Raw genomic sequence first — 20,846 nt, 5'->3', positions numbered from 1 at the left:
AAAGAGATCTATGCCCTCCACCGACCCAAATTAAGAACTGTTATCCTATCAGTTTCCAATTCTGACAGCACAGAAACAGGAAAGGTGGAAATCATGGACTTGAGGGATGGGGACTGAGAGGAGCTAGGGGACTGGGTTCTAGAACACCCCATCTCCATCCAAATGGCAGAATCATCTTTGCGCCCAGCATGGGGCATCCTCACTCACTTGGTGGCACTCTTGTCCCCTTGTCCTTTGTGACCCCTGGCCTGGTGTCAGTCTTGCCGTATGTCGTCTTTGTTGCCACTGAGCGTTTCTCCTTGAAACCTTCAGTGAAGCCACACTCCTCCAGTTTTCCTCCTTCCTTCCGGCAGCTCCTCCCTGAACCTCTTGGGATGGGAGAAGAAGGCTCCCCTTCTACCTTGACCTTTTTTGGGGGATTTTTTTTGATAGTTCTGATTTTTTATGTTTTTAATTTAAAACATTTTTTTGTTCTGGCAAAATACACAACATAAAATTTATCATCTTAACCATTCTTAAGCATACAGTTCAGTGGTATTAAATACATTCATAATGTTGTACAGCCATCACCACCATCCATCTTCATAACTCTTCGTCTTGTAAAACTGAAACTCTGCACCCATTAAACACTAACTCCCCATTTCCTCCTCTCCCCTGGCGAGCACCATTCTACTTTCTGTCTAGCATTTTGACCAAGTACCCCCCTAACCTTTAAATGTCTGATTCCACGGGCTTTGTCCTATCTTCTCACTCTGCCTTTTCTAGATCATCTCGTCTACTCCTGAGGCTTTGAATACTTGGCACTGCATGATTCCCAATATTTTTTCTTATCCCTTGACAACTTTATAATTATTGAAAGAGCTTTTTTAGCCTTAAACATGGTTTTTAAAAAATCATGTATTGCTCTTGTGAATAGAAACAAAATTAATTGGTTAAAGTTTTCCTAAAACTTCTTCACATTAACATTGTGACTTTCCACTTGGAGTCATTGATGTCTGTTCTTTCCATGTAAGATTGCCTTCTCGGGCCGGCTCTGTGGCTTAGCGGTTAAGTGCGCGCGCTCTGATGCTGGCGGCCTGGGTTCGGATCCCGGGCGCGCCCCAAGGCACCACTTCTCCGTCCAGCGCGAGGCCGAGTCCCACGTACAGCAACTAGAAGGATGTGAACCTATGACATACAACTATCTGCTGGGGCTTTGGGGGGAAAAAAATGAATAAATAAAATCTTTAAAAAAAAAAAAAAAAAAAAAAAGATTGCCTTCTCTACCTTCAAGGGTGTTGGTCTTCCAGCATTTCTTAAAAGAGCCCGTAAAAGAATCAAAAGCCATTGGCATTGGGCTCTTAAGCTGCCCATGTATTTATGTAGAGCTAGCCTACTTTAAAAAAAAAACTTTTTAACACATGCAAAAAGCATAATTCGTAAGTGTACAGCCTGATCAATCGTCCAAATTGAACATACCAACGTAAACACTACCCAGGTCAAGAAATAGAATGTTATCTGCACCCCAGAAGCCACTCTCCTGCTCCTTCCCAAATTTTACCCTCTCCTCCTCCTCCAAGGATTAGATAGATTAGTTTTCTCAACATAGATTAGTTTTGCCTGTTTTTGAACTTTATACAATGGAGTCATACAGTAAACACCCTTCTGTGACATGAAAACTTTTTGTAGTCAGAGCTGCCCTGTCCAAAGATGAAAGGGACTGAGGACTGTGTCAGGAGGAGGTGCAAACCCCTCTGCCCACCTCACATGGAATCACAGGATCAAGTCTCCTTGCTGCGGCGTCATGCAGCCATAAGGATTGGGACGGTCCAGTCCTGAGAGTCTCCATTTCCGTGGTCAGCTGGTTAAAGGTTTATACCAAATTACCCTTGTGTTAATAACTTGGGCACATTATAAAAAGGAGCATTTTTATCCATCATATAGGCAAAAAATTAAAATATGGATAATACCTAACGCTGGGGAGGGTGTGAGGAAAAGGACCCTTCTACTTACTATTGTGAAAGTATGTGATATCATAATTTCGAGGGCAATTAGCTAATACCTAGCAAAATTTTAAATGTTCATACTTTTTGGCCAGCAAACCCGCTTCTAGAAATCTGTCCTCCAGAAATACTTGCAGCAACCCTGTACTGTGCCTCCATTTCCTCATTTCTAAAATTGGGATGATAGTACCAACCTCAGTAGGTTGCTGTGACACACACGCGCACACAATGCCTCGTACTTAAGTGTTAACTCTTGCCTTTGTTTTGGTACATTGGGACTGTTTACTTGCCGTTTCCCCAAAAGACCAGCAAACCTCCAAATCGCTAATTTACTCCTACCAAATAACATAACTGTCAGGGAAATGAAACTGGATGAGTGTTTGTCTAAGTGTGATCCGTGGCAGACTTGTTAAAATGCAGGTGTGGGGCCCACCTTAAGCCCACTGAACAGAATTACCGCGGACGCACCTCGACTGGGTACTTGAACAAGTTTCCCAAGTGTTTCTTCTGTCCGCCGAAGTTTCGGTCGCCGCCGGAGGGCTGAAGGCAGTGAAGACCACCGGCCAGCAGGCGTCGCCCTCCCCCAGCCCTCCAGCCTCCGGCTCCCGGAAGGGCGGCTCTGCCCGTCGTCGGCGCTGCACTCGCCTCCTCTCTTCCGCTTCCGGTGTCCCCTTACCGTCATGGCTGCCGCCGTCGCCGGCCCTGGGGCGCCCCTGTCCCCGGACGAATTGCTTCCGAAAGGCGATGCCGAGAAGACTGAGGAGGAGCTGGAAGAGGACGACGACGAGGAGGTGCTAGGGCCCCGCGGGGCGGGGCGGGGAGCGAGGCTATGGCGGGGAGCGGCCCGCCCGGGGGCGTGGGCTCCGCGTGCTGGGGGATCGGGCGAGGGCGCGTCGCGGAGCCCTGAGAGGTCGGAGCCGAGGCATCTTTTCCGGGAGGCGGGGTTGGAGAGGTCGGAGCCGAGTCGTCTTACCCGGGAGGCGGGGTTGGGGGCCCCGCTGGGCCCGGGGTGCCCCCGTTCCGGGGGGTCTGCGTGCCCCGGCGTCGAAGGGGGCGGGTTCCTGCTGCTTCAGCGAAGGTCCGCGCCTCCTCCACCACAGCTAGATGAGACTCTGTCGGAGAGACTGTGGGGTCTGACGGAGATGTTCCCGGAGAGGGTTCGGTCCGCGGCTGGAGCCACTTTTGATCTCTCCCTCTTTGTGGCTCAAAAAATGTACAGGTAAGGGACGAGGGCAAAGATATTGGGGTGTGACTGAGGTGTCGTGAATGAACACGGGCTTTGGAGGCAGCAGACCTGGGTTGGAGGCCAGCCTGCCACCTGGATCATTGAGTGACCTTGGACTGGTAGTACCTTAACCTTTCTTGCTCTCAATTTCCTCTTCTGTAAAGGGGGGATTCTTATCGGGCAGGGTCGTTGTGAGGATCGTTTCCCACTATGTGAGATAATTAACGTGTAAGTAGCTTTGTAAGAACTCAGGAGCACGTTGAAACTGCTACCACTAGATATACAGCCACCAGAACTGCTCCTCTTGTTTCGGGGAGGAGTTAGCGCAAGGGTTAGGTAGAATACACCTATCAAAAACCTTGGAGTAGCTGAGAGGTTTGGTTCCTGGTTGTTCTTGGTGAAGCTGTCTTTGTGTCTCGCCATCATGGGCGCACTCCCTCTGCAGGTTTTCCAGGGCAGCCTTGTGGATTGGGACCACCTCCTTCATGATCCTGGTTCTTCCTGTTGTCTTTGAGACTGAGAAGTTGCAAATGGAGCAACAGCAGCAACTGCAGCAACGGCAGGTGAGCCCAGACCCTGGGCCTTTTGCCAGTGGAAACGCAAGTTGTTTGCTTCTCCAGCACCTGGGTAGACCAGCAGTTACTGTGTGGGTAGGAACTGGGATCCGGCCTATGCTCTTTTAGGTGCCTGCCTGTGCTCTCAGCATTGTTTTTGTAGGCCTGGTCTGCTTGTTAGGTATGATGAAAATGAGAGCCCTAGGCCCGTACAATGCCTTACACTCCTCTTCTTTTCCAGATACTTCTAGGGCCTAACACGGGGCTGTCAGGAGGAATCCCAGGGGCTCTACCTTCACTTCCTGGAAAGCTCTAGATTGTTACTGCTATATTTGACCCGTCTTGGTGGGAGAAGTTTGAAAATTCAATAGTGTTTGAACTGCTGATTATTTGGAATTTTTTTTTAAACTTTGGCACATTGATCTATCTAAACTGGGTGGGGAGAATTCTTTCCACATTGTCTCACGGAGAGACTCCCAACTTGTAACTGTGCCCTCCCTGCTCTCCTGACTTACTACTTCTGTCCTCACTCTGACACCAGAGTGCAGCAATGCGGAGGGTTACTCCAGCTCTGGGCATCCCACCCCTTTCACTAAAATACTCCTGACAGCAAGATCTCCTCACTATCCCATTGTGGGGAGGAACTGATGCTATTGGGAAGGACGTACCCCTGACCATTAATGACTGTTTTGTTTTGTCTTTAAGAATGGAGATGTCGAGGAGGGCCATGTACACAATACGAGATACAAAATGCGTTACAGCTGTAGTGTAAAAGCAGCCTCTATGAATCTCTGTATGTTGGAAAGGGGGGAGGGGAGCTGACAGCAGCGTTGACCATAGGGCCGGGCCTGTGGAGGACAGAGCAGGATGTTCTCTGCACATTTTGGCTATTAGACCTGTGTGTGTGTGTGTCTAAAAGAGAAAGAAAAAGTGCTCACTTTTTGTATTTAAATATTAAAAATGATTCCACCCGAAAGTGTCATCCATGTGCTTGTGATACGCTCCTCGAAATTACTTAACCATTTTAGAAGGGCAAAGACACATCCTTGCCCTCACACTTCCTCTCACCTAAGCCAGCACCACCATTTAACACTGACTGACTTGTTAGGCCCAAGTTAGTTAAATTTCCAAAAGTGAAAAAAAGTTCATTTTTGGCAAAGAACCTCATAATAGTACTCTTTGCCCTTCTGATTGCCCTGAATTCAGGCAATCAGTTTTAGATCCACTAACAAAAGATCGGGTCTGTGTATTTGTACAGTCTACAAGGACATTACAGTTATAAAGGATTTGTAGGGAATGACGTAGTACTGATTTCTAGTGTGGGGAGGGGAAGTTCTTGCAAACAGAACTTTTTTGTTTTGTTCTTTTAAAAATAATTGCTGAGATGAGCTACTAATGGTGAATCCAGCTGTAGACCTGTCTTTGAACTTTGAGGTTTTTCCATTTAACATAATTTTTTTTAACGTTATTTTTTTCGAGGAAGAGTAGGCCTGAGCTAACAGCTGTTGCCAATCCTCCTCTTTGCTGAGGAAGATTGGCCCTGGGCTAACATCCATGCCCATCTTCCTCTACTTTACATGGGACGTCACCACAGCATGGCTTTGATAAGCAGTGTGTAGGTCTGCACCCAGGATCTGAACCCGTGAACTCTGGGCCGCTGACGCGGAGCACACAAACCCAACTGCCACACCACCGGGCTGCCCCCCCCACCCCCATTTAACATAAATTTTTATTAGCATTGTACTAGTAACAGTACTAGGCCTTTTATGTGGATTATTTACCAGAACCATACTATACAATTTAGGAGGTAGTAGCAGTCCCATTTTACAGACAAGGAAATAGTCACAGAAAAGATTAAGTATACTATACTAGGCCGCAGAGGAAATGTCACATCTGAAGTCAAATCCAGCAGTTGGACTCAATCCTGCTATGTACTTGGTGCTGGGGCCACCCAGGCCCTCTATTGAGATACATGATCTTCAACTTTTTAACCAGGGAAAAATACTACTCACCTGTCAGTACTGGTAAAAAAAAAAAAAAAAAAAAAAACTTAGATTAGGGTTAAGGTTCTTCAAATTGTTGAGTCCAGTAAATATCTTGGGCTTTTGAACCAAATCCTACTTGGTGAACATTTTGTCTGGTTTTTGAGGTGAGAGGTTTGACCAAAGCAGAACATATTTCCAAAAGATGGCTTATGATGGTAGTGAATTCCTTCTAAAGCAGTATCATACTAAAGTTTCCTTTTTTTCCCTTTATGTACATAATTACAGAATTCAGGCAGGCAGAAGAGATTTATGTACAGTTTTCCATTTTTAATATTTGGTTAAACAAAATACATCTTTTGTAAACAAACCCAGCACAAGGCCAACAAAAAAGGGAATATAAGCAAGAAAAACAAAAGCCTAGGGTTGCCCTTTACTGGGCATCAGGGTCAGGCCTGCCTCCTCCCTTCAAGGAAGCGGGGCTTTGTGCCCTTGGGCATCAGCATGGGTCCCTGTTCCTAAGCACCAGAATTGGATATGAACAGAGAAGCCAGCCCTGAAATGTTTAAGCGTCTTTGCATATCCCATTGGCTCATGGACTCCAAGTGCATGGGGACTCCTTTGAAGTGCCATTTGCACAGGCCCAAGCAGATTGGTGGCAAGGAGTTTCCTCCTCTTCCCAGGAAATGGCTTACTATCACTGACAGTGCCAATGGACCCAAGGTCCTGCTTGTGACAGTCAGCAAGGTTGGCTGTAACTTCTGGCTGGTGGTGGTTGGAATGTCATTGTGCAGGGGTAAAGAGCCCCCTGTGGTGCCAAGCAGGTCTGGTATAGAAAATGGTGCAGAAGAGACTGCGGCCAGTTGCTGAGAGGGTGTAATGCAGTAGCCGCTTGGTGGCCTGTTACTCAGCACAAAAAACGGCCTTGTTGGATTGAAGATACATGTGCAGAAAAAGTGCTGGTGTAAACATGCACTCCAGTCACAGTGGGGACGAAGCCTCAGCTTCATCCCTTTAAGCTTGCTCAGGTTTGACATGCAAGCCCCAGCTGGCTTTGCTGCTGGAGAGAAGTCTGGCCAGTGGGGCAGCTCTCAGACCTGCCAAGACCATTGATGTGTAAGGGCTAGACAGGCCATCCCTGCCTGCCCACCTGCCTTGAGGCAACCACAACCACTCTGGTGACACACAGTGTGGTATGATACTTACTCCCCCTCCTTCTCTTTTGCTTTCCAAAGTTACGGGAGAAAAGTGGCCTACAACTATTTAAAGAGGTAGGGGCGGGTCAATTCTCAGTCAATTTGTAAAGGAATCTACAGAAGGATGACAAACCCAGGTCCTATAACAATGCACATAACCACCCAACTTGAGGGCTCTTCTTGTCACTACAGTGACTCTTAGCCTAGGACTTCTACCAATTCGAGCTGTTCTTAATCTCTGAGAAGCTTATCTTCACAATACTTTCCTCACCCAACTCTGACTCAAACTAGTAGAATTTGGTGTTGAAGGCAGACTTATTTTTTCCTGATTTTGCCAGAGGGTCAAGTGGGAAAACTGCCCTTTTGCCTGTCTTATGCCCCAGAGCCTACTAAATCAATGTAGTGAAGTGGCAGGGACAACGCTGGAGCGAGGCAGACAGGCCGCCCAGGCCTGCCCCAGTCCCGGCTTTGGCCAAGTCCTCTTAGGTATCTAGCTCACCCTGTCACGCTAGAATATTGCAGGATTCAACCACCTGGCATGGAATATTAGAGAACTTTTCATTATAAAACTCCAAGGATGGCCATAAACCACCCTTAAAAACAGGGTAAGGGGTGGCATTAAGGATTGGAGACGGCATGCTGTACCGCTGCTGGGGTTCTAGAGATGGTTTCCTGAGAGGCCCTTTTGCTCTGGGTCCTTCAAGCCAGTCACGTGGGCTTTGCATGTACTGTGTCTTCCGACCCACTGGTTGCCAGAAAGGGGAAATGGAGGCAGCATCTCCAGGTGAGTCAGAGCAGCAGTGAACTCCAGCAGAGCCTCTGTCAAGTCCTCACAGGAAAGGGGAAAATATGCTAGGACCCACCTTTCTTTTTCCCCTCTTAAATAAAACAAGGATCTTCCGTCGCTTGCCCTAAGTGCATGGAGCGCCTACCTTCCTTTCCCAGGAATGAGTAATGCTGGTTGGTTCTTCTAACAGTCCGCACATCTGTCCTATTGCACTGTCAAATCTGAGGGGAAAAACCCGATGAGATGTTTAGGGAAGTGGCAAGGACAGACCCACTGTATAGGCCACAGCACATCACGGGGGACGTAGGGGGCTGAATGAGGGAAGGTTGGGTAGAACTGCGTTACACATCAGTCCTCCAACTCTGATGGGCCTCCACCTCTTCTGTTACCACCAGCAGGAGTTCACAGTTCTTTCCACGCAAATGATGTTTTAGAAATTTCCTATGGGAAAAAAGGGTCGATGAAAGAGAAAACAAAATGCTGGTGCAATTGCAAATTCCAGTCTTGGGGCCACATGTTCACCAGTAATTTTATTATTTATACCTTGGCAGTCCTAAAAACACTCTACTAGTGATCTGTTTTTGATGGGTTACACATTGGTTACCCTTCAATCTGTCCAGTTAGATTTTTGCCCATCCTCATTACTACTGCCAACAGTAGCTCTTCTGTGAGGAACAGAGCCCAAAGTTCTCTCAAGTAAAGGACTTTTTTTTTTTTTTTTAATTTAATTAATTAATTTATTTTTCCCCCAAAGCCCCAGTAGATAGTTGTATGTCATAGTTGCACATTCTTCTAGTTGCTGTATGTGGGACGCGGCCTCAGCATGGCCGGAGAAGCAGTGCGTCTGTGCGCGCCCGGGATCCGAACCTGGGCCGCCTGCATCGGAGCGCACGCACTTAACCACTAAGCCACGGGGCCGGCCCAAAGGACTTCTAATTGTAGGAAAAAAAAAAATTCTTGAGTCCCAGGGAAATTTAGCCCTCTCTGGCCTGAATGTTTATCTTCCTTTCTCTGAACTAGAAACTATACTGTGGCAGTTGTTTAAGTGTAGAGAATGTTACAATGCCAGTCCCAGCAGAGCAGAAGGCCAGGATCCCACATGCTAGAACTTCTCTACCAGGTGGACTTAAAGTCCTCATGGGCCATCAAAGATTCAGGTATTTCAAATCTGAGACCCTATGATTTTAAATAAGGCAGGGAGACAATCCAAGGACCTAGAAATTTCATTTCCTCTGTCAAATACCCAAAGATGAGCTCAACTTCCCCAACACACAATTGTCCCGTGTTGTCCCACCCCCGCCACCACACATGGAGTGCAACACGTCAGCCACACAGGTACCTGAGCTCACTCTCGCCTCCAATCCACTCGGGCATCTTCAGTTTGGAGTCGAGGTTGTAGTAGGCACCTCCCACCTCTCGAACACAGATCCAGTGCTGCCTTTTGAGAGGCAACTTCAGTGGACCCCAGCACAGGCTGGAGGGCAGATTCATGATGAAGCCCATGACGTTAGTGAGAGCAATGGCACTGACATCCCTGCAGAAGAGAAACAGTGTCAGGCGCCGAGGCAGCCAACTCCCCAAGGTTCTCTGGCTGTAACCCCACAACTGGCCACTCCGTACTCACGCTCTGAGTGCCACTTCTCATCAAGTCAAGCCTAGTTCAGATTACCTGCGTTTGTCCCACCAAACAGCTTCATAGCCTTTGGTTTGAAGTGCTGCCATAATGACGTTCACATCGTAGTTCCCATTTCCCAGCATGCTCTTCTTGTGGGGGGTCACCATGGTGTTTGGAGACAACCTACCAATGTGAAAGGAGGAAAGCTGAGAGCTGCTGGTCTGCCTAACCCCTCCTGGCCCTGCACCACCAGAGACAGAAGAGCTCTTTACACCACCACCCCTGGAAGCTTGTGTCCCCCCAGTCAAGTAAAATGTAACCAATTTTTACCCAAGTATTTTGTAGTTTGGGCTCCTGCTGCCCTAGGAATTACCTCTTTTTATGCAAAACAATAATTCAGTAGTGGTGGGACCTATCTGCCTGCCATTTAGAAAGTGTTTCTACAGTGAAGTCAATGGACACAAAGAATGTTCCATGAAGGAGTCTCATTTATGAAATCCCCAGCCTACCTATTTCTGCAGTCTTTTTCCTTGATGAACTTCCTGCCTTGCTAGAAGCCTTTTAACATTGGAAAACAGTATTTGATATTTTCATTTGCATGGGTAGTATTTGTTGTCACTCTTGTTTTTTACAGTTTAAATGCTTTCTATTTAAAGCTTGTGTACTTGGTAATCATTAATCACCGAATACTCAAAGGCCTACAGGGGCCCAGGCAGGAAACATAAATGTATGAACTGGGGTCAAATCTAAAGCCATAAAAATAGTAAGGCCTACATTAAACTGGAATGCAGGACCCACCTAAAGGCATTCCAAATATTTATGTGTGTAAAATACTTGAATTAAGAAAAAAAAAATTAAAACACATAGAATAATTGAAAAAGATTTTTGAGCCAAACAAAACTGAACTGCAGTCCGGTGTGCCCACCCAGCTTTCAGCCATTTTTGGCCTCTTTAGCCATTCCTTCACCTCTGAAGGCATTTCTAATCCTATTATTTTGCTCTCATAGGCTTGTCAGGCCAGGACCTGAGGAAAGGCCATCTTGAAGGAAGGGGCAGCATTCACCTTCGTGTGAAGGGGAGGAAGGGAAATGTGGTGAGTTCCTCAGGAATAAAAGTGGAGAGCAATGTCCAGGAGGTTGCTAAATGCCACCTCTAGAAGAGGGTCAAGACTTTACATCAACTCTAAAAACTTAAGAAATCTTATAAAACGTTTTTTTAAATTGCTCTATACACAGCAACCATACCAACATTTTTCCAACATAAAACATACTCCTGCCACTGCTTTAACCCTGCAATGGCTCTCAAAGCACTTAAAAACGATCTAAACTACTTCTGCTGGCCTGCAAGGCCCTTGGGATTCTGCTGTCGTCATCCCTACCTCTTACCACACAGACCTTCTCTGCTACCTGAACAAAGTTCTTTCTCACATGAGGGCCTCTGCACTCACTCCCTGTTTCCGCTGTCTGGAACGCTCTTGCCCTAGATGTTCAATTAGTTTGCTCCTTATAATTTGGGTCTCAAGTGTTATTGCCTTAGAGACCTTTTCTGACCACCCAACCTTAACTTTCTCCCAGTCACTTCCTCTTACATCACCTGCTTTAGTTTAATTATAGCTCTCGTCACTACCAGACATGTGTTCTCAGTAATCTGTTTTTCCACACTAGAATGACAGCAGGGCCTTCCCTATCCTGCTAACACTCCATTGCCAGGGCCCTAAGAGTGGCTGCCACATTACAGGTGCTCAAGGAACATTTGTTGAAATGTTCTCCAGGTTTATTTTGTTATCCTGTCTCTTTCCCTGAAAATATTAGTAGTGGACCCTTAAAATGAGAAGGGCTTATGTGCCTGTCTCCAGAGCTAGCAAAGAAGGGGATCTGAGGACACTAAACTCCACTCTGCAACCAAACTTGGTTTTACCTGTAACAATAACTACCATTTAGTGAAAACTTCTGTGCCACGACCAATGATAGATGCTGTCATATGTATCTCATTTAATCCTCACAATAAACCTATGAGAGCCTATGAATTATTTCTATTTTATAAGTTTAAAAAACTGAAGTTTGGTGATTTAAAATGACTTGCCCATGATCACTTACCTTACAAGTGACAGAACTAAGATTCAAACTCGGGTTGTTTGAATCCGAAGTTGTGCTTGCTATCTTACGGCAAGGTCCCAAGAATCAGAGTGGGTGGTGGTGGCAGGTTGATTAGAGGAAAGGTCAGGTGAGTCCCTTGGCCTGGGCCTAAAATGTAGCTTAATAGAACAAAGGCTCTCGGGGGGTTCTTGGGCACTTGAATTAAATGAGAAAGCATATGAAAGAAAGCCTAGCTCAAGATGTATCAAGTTCCTTTCCTTGTACCAGTTTTTCAATAGGTTCTCATTACTTTCAGTGAAGTCTCTAGCCAGTAGATGCATGAAGCCTCCAACAAAGAAACTGCTGAGTCGTCCACCTCTTTTACCATCTAACTCCCTATACCAAGCTCAAACCTTAGTGCTGCGCTTTCCTGAGTGTGTTCCCAGAGGATCACAGAAGGCATTCAATACATAATGCCTAAATGGTTTCCTGCAGGAATTCTTGGAGTCCCTAGTCTGCTAATACATATCCACCTTGAGTCTTGAGGAGATGAGGTATATAATATGTTTTAGTTCCCAAACATGTTTGACCACACATGTTTTTGAGGTGCACCTTACAGGACTAGTGTTACAAGGGTCTCTTCTCCCTGTCCTACATCTTTTATCTCAGATTCAAATCCTTTCCTATTCCCACTATCCCTCCCCTATCTGGAGGCCCCTCACCTCACATTTGGATTTTTGAAACAAGTTCCTAAATTCACCTTGCTTCCAAACGCTCCTTCCACCAATTCAGCCTCTATGTTCCTGCCACATTCATCAAGATGTCATTTTACTCTCTTTTATAAGAACTGCCAATGGAGCTAACTGCCTGGTTGGACAACTGCAACCCTCCCAGCCCTACTTGGCCTGCTGTTTCCCTCTCTTTGGGCTCAGTGTACTTCAGGCACCATGACCATGTGGCCTCTCTTCTTTATCCTATTTCTTATTCCAAGCCAAAGCCTAAAGCTTCTTCAAGCTCAGTCTCACATCCTACCTCTTCCATGGAATCTTCCCTGGCTCCTGTGTAGTAGAAAAAGGAGAGAAATGGGGAGGATCACACATATCTGAGTTCATATCCAAGCAGCATCAATACTAATTGTGAGATTTAATCTCGGTGCCTGTTAGCTTATCTGTAAAAATGGGAATGATTCCTATCTTACAGGACCATTGAAGAATTCAGTTATTTTATACATGTCCAACCAAATAGCAAATTCCTGAAGCAAAGAGGATCGCTCTTCTACGTTGTATCCCTCACAGCTAGGCACTGGCAACTAAATAAACGTGTGTTGGCCAAACCAGTCAATACAGGAAATGCTAAGAATGGCTTCCATTTCATTCCTAAAGGAGTGGTTATAAGTGGGGTCCATCCAGTGTGCCCACTATACCAGTACTTGTTTTTACTTTAACAATATCAAGTGCCCACTGTGTTAGCTATCATGAGCTTTGTCACTTAATCCTTTCAACAATCTTGAAGATAGAGATTAACCCCATCGTGTAAATACGGAAGCTGAGGTGCAAAGAGGCCACAGGGACTTGCAGAGTCAAATGCAGCTAGTGAGCAGCAGAGCAAGGATTCAGCCTCTACATCTAAGGCCACATGAACAGTCTCCTGGATACTCCAACACACTGATCCTACTGAATTCCATCGGATCCTGTTCTATTCCAGTGGATTGTTTTCTTGACACTCCTTGGCAAACTCCTGTTCAGGACTGTCTTAATGATTTTGATAGAAATTCTAGACTATAAAGCAAGCCTCTCACTTTTGTCATCACAGCCAGAGGTTAGAGCCATGAGATCAGAAGTGATCTACAAGTGAGAAGATGGGGTCTAGTCCAGGTCTCACTAATGTCTATGCCCTCAGGTAAGTTCCTGCTCCTCTCTTGTGGTTACCAGTATGTCTGACTATGGTGATGATTTCAAATTTTAATGAAGAGAAGATGTGGTGATATTCATCAAGGTTCCTTTTCTTCCCTAATTATTATTTTCCTTTTTATCAGGTCTGAAGAGATGTGACATTAGAAAATATGACTCAGAACTTCCTGATGTATCCTGAAATTATTAAATACGTAAAGCCCAGAACATAGGGCCAGGCATACAGAAGTGCTCTGTAGGTGTTGGCTATGATGATGATGTGTTCGCATGGCCCTTGGACGCAATAATTTAAATCTCTAGAGGTCAACACTTGGCAACACTTTTTCTCAACTTACAACCACAATACCTTTAAATGTGGCTCCTTCCACTTGCTCAGGCACCTTTTAATAGAGAGGCAGGAGGACTCCCCCTCTGTGGTAGAGCATGCTGGTTGTTTACCAATATCTATAATCTCTTTGTCCCTTCCAGCTTGCATTAGATTTTGTCCTAGGTACCAAGTTATTGTCTATTTGGATTTTAACAGCTATTTTATTTGGGAGACGAACGTATACCTAGCTGCAAGAACATTTGATCACTCAGAAATTGAGATGAGTCTAGTGAAAATGTTTGAGGCCTGAGGATTTGTAAAAACAACCCAGCAAAGCTGCTGCTGTATCATTTGACTTCTAAGTCCTCTCTCAAAGGACAGACACATATATGACAAAATGTATGAGATGAAATACTCATGTCTATATACATGCACATTGATGACACTTGCCCAGTTTCTGATCTTTTCTCCAACTGCACATGTTGAAAACTGATCCTTTTCAAACCAATGACCTCTTTTTGCTATCACTGTGGCTGTTACCACTATCTTTAAATCCTGGACCGAGCCTGTCACACCTGACTCCTCTCTTCCCCGTCCCAGGGTTGCTGCCAAGTCATTAGCTTAGTTCTTTCTAAGTTCCTACTCATTTCTCTTCCAAACATGAGTCATCTCATACCCACAACTGAATTGAAACTCCACCCGCTTTTGTATTTCTCCTCTTTTATCTGGCTAAAATTCAACTGCTAGGATGAACTTCCTTTCAACAAATGGCATTAATCAAAATTTTTCTCCCATTTCTCCCATTCATTAGCCATATCTTCAAAAAAGCACAGAACTTTGCATCTGGGAGTTTAAAATTATCTAGGTAAAGCTGCCAACATTACTGTTCTTTCTGTTAAGATCCAAACAGATCATCTTTTCCCTTGTAAATTGCTCTAAATTCCATGGTTCTAACTTCACTTAAATGTTTTCTCAAGGCCTGGTCAATGTATAGCTCTGAAACGTACTTCTCAGGAGCTGAGTCCTGTTCAGCTTGTTTTCTCTACAGTGCCTAGCAGTGCCTGGCACACTGCAGGCAGCTAGTAAATGTTTGTTTAAAAAATTCCATCTTCTCTCCCTCACCTCTTCTCCCTTTACTTTTTCCTCTGATCCCTTTCACACTTCTTCTTTTGCTTCTATTTATCCACACAGAATCTTTCCATACACAATACTTTATACAGAATTCCACTTCTGGAGTGGGGACAGACTATATTCTCTTACGTATTGGTTTGCTATAACTTTGAGATGGATCTTTACATTGTGCTGATAGGGAATTGAGGAGTATAGTACAACCTGCTAAAGCCTTACAAGCCAGGAATAGGAACTCTGGTTCCAAGTGAGTGTTTAGCAAATATTTAGCATTCTTTCATTGAGGGAATACACAGCTGAAAGAGTACCTCTACCATCCACAAATAGCTTATAATCATAGTGCACCTCTTCAGACCCAGGCCCAAGTTCCGAGCAGGGTGAATGGCTCCTGATGCTACAATTGCTCTGACATGCCCTTCCAATACTCAGGAAGCAGCAGAGCAGTTAGGGGCCAGACCCTGGAAGCCCAAAGCTCAGGTCTAAATCCTGCCATTAACAGCTCTGGGAACTCTCTGTGCCATGATTTTCCTCATCTGGAAAAATGGGAAATAACAATCTACTTTGTAAGATTGGCGTGAGGAGTGAGCTAACACAAGGAAGGTGCTCAGAACAGTGCTTTGCCCAGAGTGAGCGTTCACCTCTGTTAGTGATCACCCTCATGTCAGACCAGGGGCCAAACCTACAGAAGTGAAAAACTTCTGAAAGAACACACAGGATCTTGACTCTTGACATCTCCCTTTGAGTGAAACCGGGCAAACTACTTAAACTGAACCCTAGTTTCCTAGGATCACTATTGATAAGGTTGTTGCAAGATCGTCACGTATCACAAGTACAAGCAAATTCAAGTACTCGCTGTGAGTCCTTTCCTTCTCCCTAGTATAATTTGCAAATACCCAATTAGGAGTAAAAGAAATATTAACGGCTAGACAAAAGGAGGCAGTCTAAGGGACTAGCCTCCTTTCTACTCCTTTCAGTTCCATGACTTGGTGATCTGAGACAAACTATCTCACCTCCCAGGGCCCCATTTCCTGAAGCCTTAATTCTGCTTGCCAGATAATGGCCATGATGGAAAGGACACATTTGCCCTGCTAAGGCATTACTATGGTTATTATCGGCATTGGAAAATAATTGCCGTCATTCTAATTTTGTCAGCACACTGGGATTAACATTCTTTTAAGAGACGATCTATGGTTTTTTCAAGGTAAATGATCCACACCTATGCTTCACAAATCACCCCAAACAGGTTGTTTCCAGCTGTAATTCAGGTCCTTCTGGGGCAATAATTTCATCTCCAAGTGAAGGGAGTCAGAAAAGGGTCTCCTGAAACGGCCAATATGCACTGCTTGAAGAATTCTTGAGCTTTTTCTGCACTAAGAACGGAGCAGGCCTCCACCTGTCTAGCTGGAGTAATGAAATAGGCTCACTGCCAAAGTTGCTATGGATTGCAGACGTCCTGCCGTGTCCATCCAGACACCGCAGAACTAATTCTCAAACCCCTTGATAAAAGAGTTTTAGAACATCAAAGCAGAGAAAAAAAGCTGAACTTCTGTCAACCTGTCCAGTAGCATTGGGCAAAATCATTAAGAAAATCCATCTGAAATGAAGTAGAACCGGGAGGAGATCTAGAGTCAGCTTTAAATCATAGTTTTGCTACTTAGAAGCTATTTGGACAAATCACCTGATCTTTCGGCCTGTTTCTCTATCAGTAAAATAGAGACAGTACAAGGACTGTTGGGAGGGCTACACAATGTATAAAAAGCACGTGGTCTCACAGAAAAGCTGAGCACTGTGGATACCTTTCTTACGGAACCCACGATATTCCACCTCTGATGACAGGTGACTGAGTGTGTACACATCTTGTCCCCCTTCTAGACTGTAAACTCTTTGGCAGCAGGACTTGAGAGGCATTATAGCATAGTGGTCAACAGCACAGATACAAACCTGAATTCAAGCTTGGGCAAATGACTGAACTTCTCTGAGCCCTGTCTTTATCCATAAAATGGAAACAGCAACACGTATTCCATGGGACTGTTGAGGGGATCACTTGAGATGACACAACTGAGGCTCTTAACACTGTCTGTGCCTGGTCCACAGTAAGTGCTCAATAAAGGATAGTGATTATTTAATTTTTCCCATTCCCGCGTCCCTTATACCTGCTAACGGCATCTAGCAATAACACCGTTGGTTTGAAGGTTTTTGTAGCTGACACATTGCCCCACCCACAGAAATTCAGAAAGAGCAAAGTATCAAGATGCCTACCTCTGGAAAATCTCTTGCAGCGTCTCCCGGGTGAAGGCGTTGCTGTCCTGGAAGACGTTATTGAGGGCATGCAGGGCACAAAGCTCCCTGCGCTGTTTCTCATGGTAGATTTGTGGGGGTGCTGCCTGGGGCAGCTCCAATGATTCAGATTTGGCCTTGTCTCCTTTCCATGGCACGCAACTCATGTTTTTCGTTTTAGGTTCCAGAGAGGCCTAAAAACACCCCGCCCTCCTCTCCTGAGAAAGAATGTAAGCTTCCCAGTCTTTTCAGGATTCCTGAGGTCCACCTTATTTTCTAGTGTCCATGATTTATGCTTTGTCACGGGAGAAAAGGTTGAAACCAAAAGGACAAAAAGAAATCCACCTCTTCTCTCTTCTCAATAGAAAAATAACTTTTGGATTAGTGTATTTCGCCACCGCTGTCAAAGTGCAGAATTTTTAAAAATCATATAAAACCTAAGACCTTGTTTACCTTCTCTCCTCCCCCAAAACGCGGTTTTCTTTGCTGTATTTTTCTCTCTGCAAATGCCAACCAGGCCTCAATGCAGGACGACTTAACGGAATCGGTCACATCGCTCCTTTTCTTCCATTTCTTTCGAACTACAACGCCACTTACTCAGGAGACAGGGCCTAGGTGGTGGATAAAACGCAGAATTCGAGCAGCTAGAGAAGGCCGGCCAGCGGGAGACGGCGGGCTGTGCGGGAGCCTCGGGGGCAGCTCTCCATCCTCTGGGCGCGGCGGGGCCCCGCAGGGCGCGGCTCCCTCGGCAGGCGCGGACTCTCGCCCTCTTGCCCCGGCCCTGCGGAGGAGACAACTGCGGTCAGCCCCAGCGGCCCGGCGGGCCGCGCGAAGGAGCAGGCTGGCCGGGAAGTAGCGCGGCGGGTCCCGCTCCCCAGACAGAGGGTCCTGGGCAGGGAGCGGCAGGCCCTCGAGAGGTGGCGGGACAACTCGCCTCGCCCTCGGCGGCCCGGGCCCACCCGGCTCGTCGCCCCCACCCCAACCTCCCCGCCCGTCACGTGAGTGCAAGCCGAGGCGCCCTCCCGTCGCTCCCCCAACCCCAGTCCCCACTCGGCCGCCCACGCCGCCCGGACTGCTCGCGGACGCGCCGCCGGCCGCCCCTCGCCGCCTCGGGCCGCCACCTGGAGCTGCGGGCCGCGCTCGGGCGGGCGGGCGACCGCGCGCACCTGAGCCCGACGTCAGCGGCCCTCGCCCAGCGCGTGCTCCGGAAACGCCCTCCTGCGCACTCCCCGCTCCCGCCCCGCCGCCGCGTCACGTCTGACGTCAGCCTGACGTCAGCGGCGCCGGCCTTGGGGCCGCGGCTGCTGCGCGGCTTTTGGGCAGGTGCGGGCAGCGTCGGGGGTTCCGGCGGGTGCACCGGCCAGCGGGGCGCCCCGTGTGGGGCTGCAGAGCCCGGCGGAGGCGGCGGCGGCGGCCGGTGGAGCTCAGCTCCCAGGCTCTGTTCCTTCCCGGGCGGGGCTAGGCTGGGCGGGGCGGCTGCGAAGAGTCCCGCCTCGACGCCCGCCCCTCCCCTTCCCCGGGCGTCGGCGCCGTTCTGGGGCGGCGACCCAGCCTGCGGCTGCACTTTGCCACTCTGCCTACCCCACCCGTGTCTCTGAGCTGGGCCTCGCGAGCGCAGTGCTTTCTAGAACCTGGGCTAGCTACTCCTGCGGTGACCGTTTTATGTTGTCCTAGCGCGCCGTTCACCAGGTGATTTCAAAGCACCTTACTGACGCTGTCGCGCGCAAATTTTCTGGGTTAGTGGGCCCGCGCGCTCCGCACTTTCCTGGAGCTCTGAGGGTAAGTGCCTCTCCTGGAGTGGCATTTCAAGTGGAATGGAGAGTCGTATTTCAGTTCCCTGGTGTCGAATTTCGGTTCACTACACACAGACCACTGTTCTCTCGCACTCCGCCTCGCCCCTGGTCTCACGGTGGCTGCCACGGAGATTTCTGGGTTTTCTCAGCAAACCGCGCAGTGTGCGTGTCAGGAAGGTAAACTCTCAGTCCCGCGTGGATTCTTACCCCCTTTATCTACCCCTAGGGCATGTGGAAGGCATCAGCAAATATTATCCACCTTAGCTGTCCTCCTTTTGGGTTATTCTTCAGATAGTTGGAAAAACAATAAAAGAGATAACCCTTGGAATTCAGTTATTTCTTTAACCCTGCTTCAACACGGCTCTTTTAACACCATTACACTCGACACACAGTTATCACTTAACACACGTTTGAGTGACTACCATGTGGTCGGGAGTTCTGTGCCCTGATCCAGGCAACTTTTGAATTATCTTAAATATGTGTAATTTTTAAGCCACTTAATGGTTACAGTTGTATTTGCACAAGATTATTTAATGGAGGCTTGCACGCGCTAAGTGCTTTGTATATATTAACTCGTTTACTGCTAACTATCTTGTGAGGTAGATACTTAATTTTTTAAAGGAGACGACTGAAGCTCAGAGAGGTTCATTAACTTGCTCGAGGTAAACATAGCTAACAAGTAGTGGACCCACGATTTGAACCTAGGCTCTAACCTATCTTCAGAAAGGGGATATAAAGATGGGTAGGGAATTCCCTCTCTAAAATGTGATTTTAGATTTTTCTATTCAATTCAAGAACAATATTTTTTCTGGGCAAAACCCTGTAGTGAGAAGGGCATGTTTTTTAGTGTACCGTCAGGTGTCAGCACATTCTGAACTTGAACTCTTTCTGGACGAGCCACTTGGTAAGATATTAAATAGCAGTTTTCGTTCTAGACTGCAATGCCTTGATATTTGGCTTTTCTGACAAATCAAGATTTCAATATTTGTAACTACCTCATAGAGGAATATATAGGATAGTGGTGAGCAATTTAGCCAGAGAAAAAGAAACACATTCGAAGAACTGTTAACAAGACCTTTGGATTTGGATGATTCTTGTCCCAGATTCCCAGCTGTATTTGTACACATAAAACTTGATTGTAGGTAGTTGAAAACAAGCCAAGAGGAGGTTGCCTTTTTTTCCATTCAGGTGGATCCCTCAAACTGAAGGGCATTTTGAAGACTGCCTCTTGCTCGCTAAATCCTGTGTTCCAAACCCTAAATCTTGGGTATATTACCTTCTCAAATGGCTGCTCTTTCTTGCTTGCTGCCTGGGATGAGTGGCCAAAACCAGCACTGTAAGAATTTGGCTAATCCCTAATTTCATCAAACTTTTCAGAATTGAAACAGCAATTCAAGACACTAAAAACTGTGCTGATGGTGTTTTGCATTGGCGCTTTCCACAACTGGTGACACTCTGGAAGAATCATCCATAAGAAACTATGTTATCAGACCCTAGATCTCGGCTTCACAATTCTGTTAAAGAACAAAAATCCAACCCAGTAAATTTAAAGATCTTATTGGCTTTATTCAGCGATTCATGAATAGCGAAGCATCCCATCCAGCAAATAGATAGGAGCTCCAAGGAGGTGTACAAAATGCAAGGTTTTTATAGGCGGAAAGAGGATGGGACAAAGAAGTTCAAAGAGCGGCTTTTCCGTAGGGGAGGGCAGGGGACTTATCAGGCAGATTACCTCACTACTAGTGTTGATCAGAAAATTCCAGACTGATTGCTTCCACTCCTGGGAGAAGCGGAAACTGCAATTAGGTGAGGTATTAAGTCTTGGTCAAGGGGCTTAGCCTAAGTGACTCCATTTTGGACCTGCTGTTTTTTTTTAAAGGGTTTATAAATGTGGTGAGGTGCTTTTGGCTTCTATTTTAGCAGGTTGCCTCTTTTTTTGTTTGTGTAATTGCTCTCTCCGCAGAGACAGTGAATGGAGAATTCTCCCCAAGGTCAGCGTTTAATTAATTGCCTCG

At 46.5% G+C, this 20,846-nt stretch overlaps 2 protein-coding genes and 1 long non-coding RNA gene across 3 annotated transcripts; 2 read left to right on the top strand and 1 right to left on the bottom strand.

Annotated features, from left to right (window-relative positions):
* The first annotated feature begins 2,613 nt into the window (after positions 1-2,613).
* TOMM22 (translocase of outer mitochondrial membrane 22) lies at positions 2,614-4,737 on the top strand. The gene is made up of 4 exons (XM_004437863.3): positions 2,614-2,773; positions 3,083-3,201; positions 3,653-3,770; positions 4,003-4,737. Exons 1-4 carry the CDS (start codon positions 2,663-2,665, stop codon positions 4,075-4,077), a joined length of 423 nt encoding a protein of 140 aa, XP_004437920.1. The 5' UTR covers positions 2,614-2,662; the 3' UTR covers positions 4,078-4,737.
* Positions 4,738-6,052: 1,315 nt separating this feature from the next.
* On the bottom strand, positions 6,053-17,961 carry JOSD1 (Josephin domain containing 1). The gene is made up of 4 exons (XM_004437864.2): positions 17,021-17,961; positions 9,396-9,524; positions 9,066-9,260; positions 6,053-8,167 (listed from the first exon to the last, which is right to left on the bottom strand). The coding sequence occupies exons 1-4, from the start codon at positions 17,203-17,205 to the stop codon at positions 8,068-8,070; spliced, it is 609 nt and encodes a 202-aa protein (XP_004437921.1). The 5' UTR covers positions 17,206-17,961; the 3' UTR covers positions 6,053-8,067.
* Positions 12,864-17,198, top strand: LOC147913730 (uncharacterized). The gene is made up of 2 exons (XR_015556356.1): positions 12,864-13,315; positions 13,452-17,198. It is a non-coding gene; the product is annotated as an uncharacterized LOC147913730 (long non-coding RNA).
* Positions 17,962-20,846: the final 2,885 nt, after the last annotated feature.

Source organism: Ceratotherium simum, chromosome 25 (genome assembly GCF_057802395.1).
Source record: "Ceratotherium simum simum isolate JZ-2026a chromosome 25, ASM5780239v1, whole genome shotgun sequence".
In the NCBI taxonomy this organism is placed as follows: Eukaryota; Metazoa; Chordata; class Mammalia; order Perissodactyla; family Rhinocerotidae; genus Ceratotherium; species Ceratotherium simum.
The sequence above is the reverse complement of the archived record's forward strand: the minus strand, read 5'-3'. Positions and strand labels throughout refer to the sequence as shown.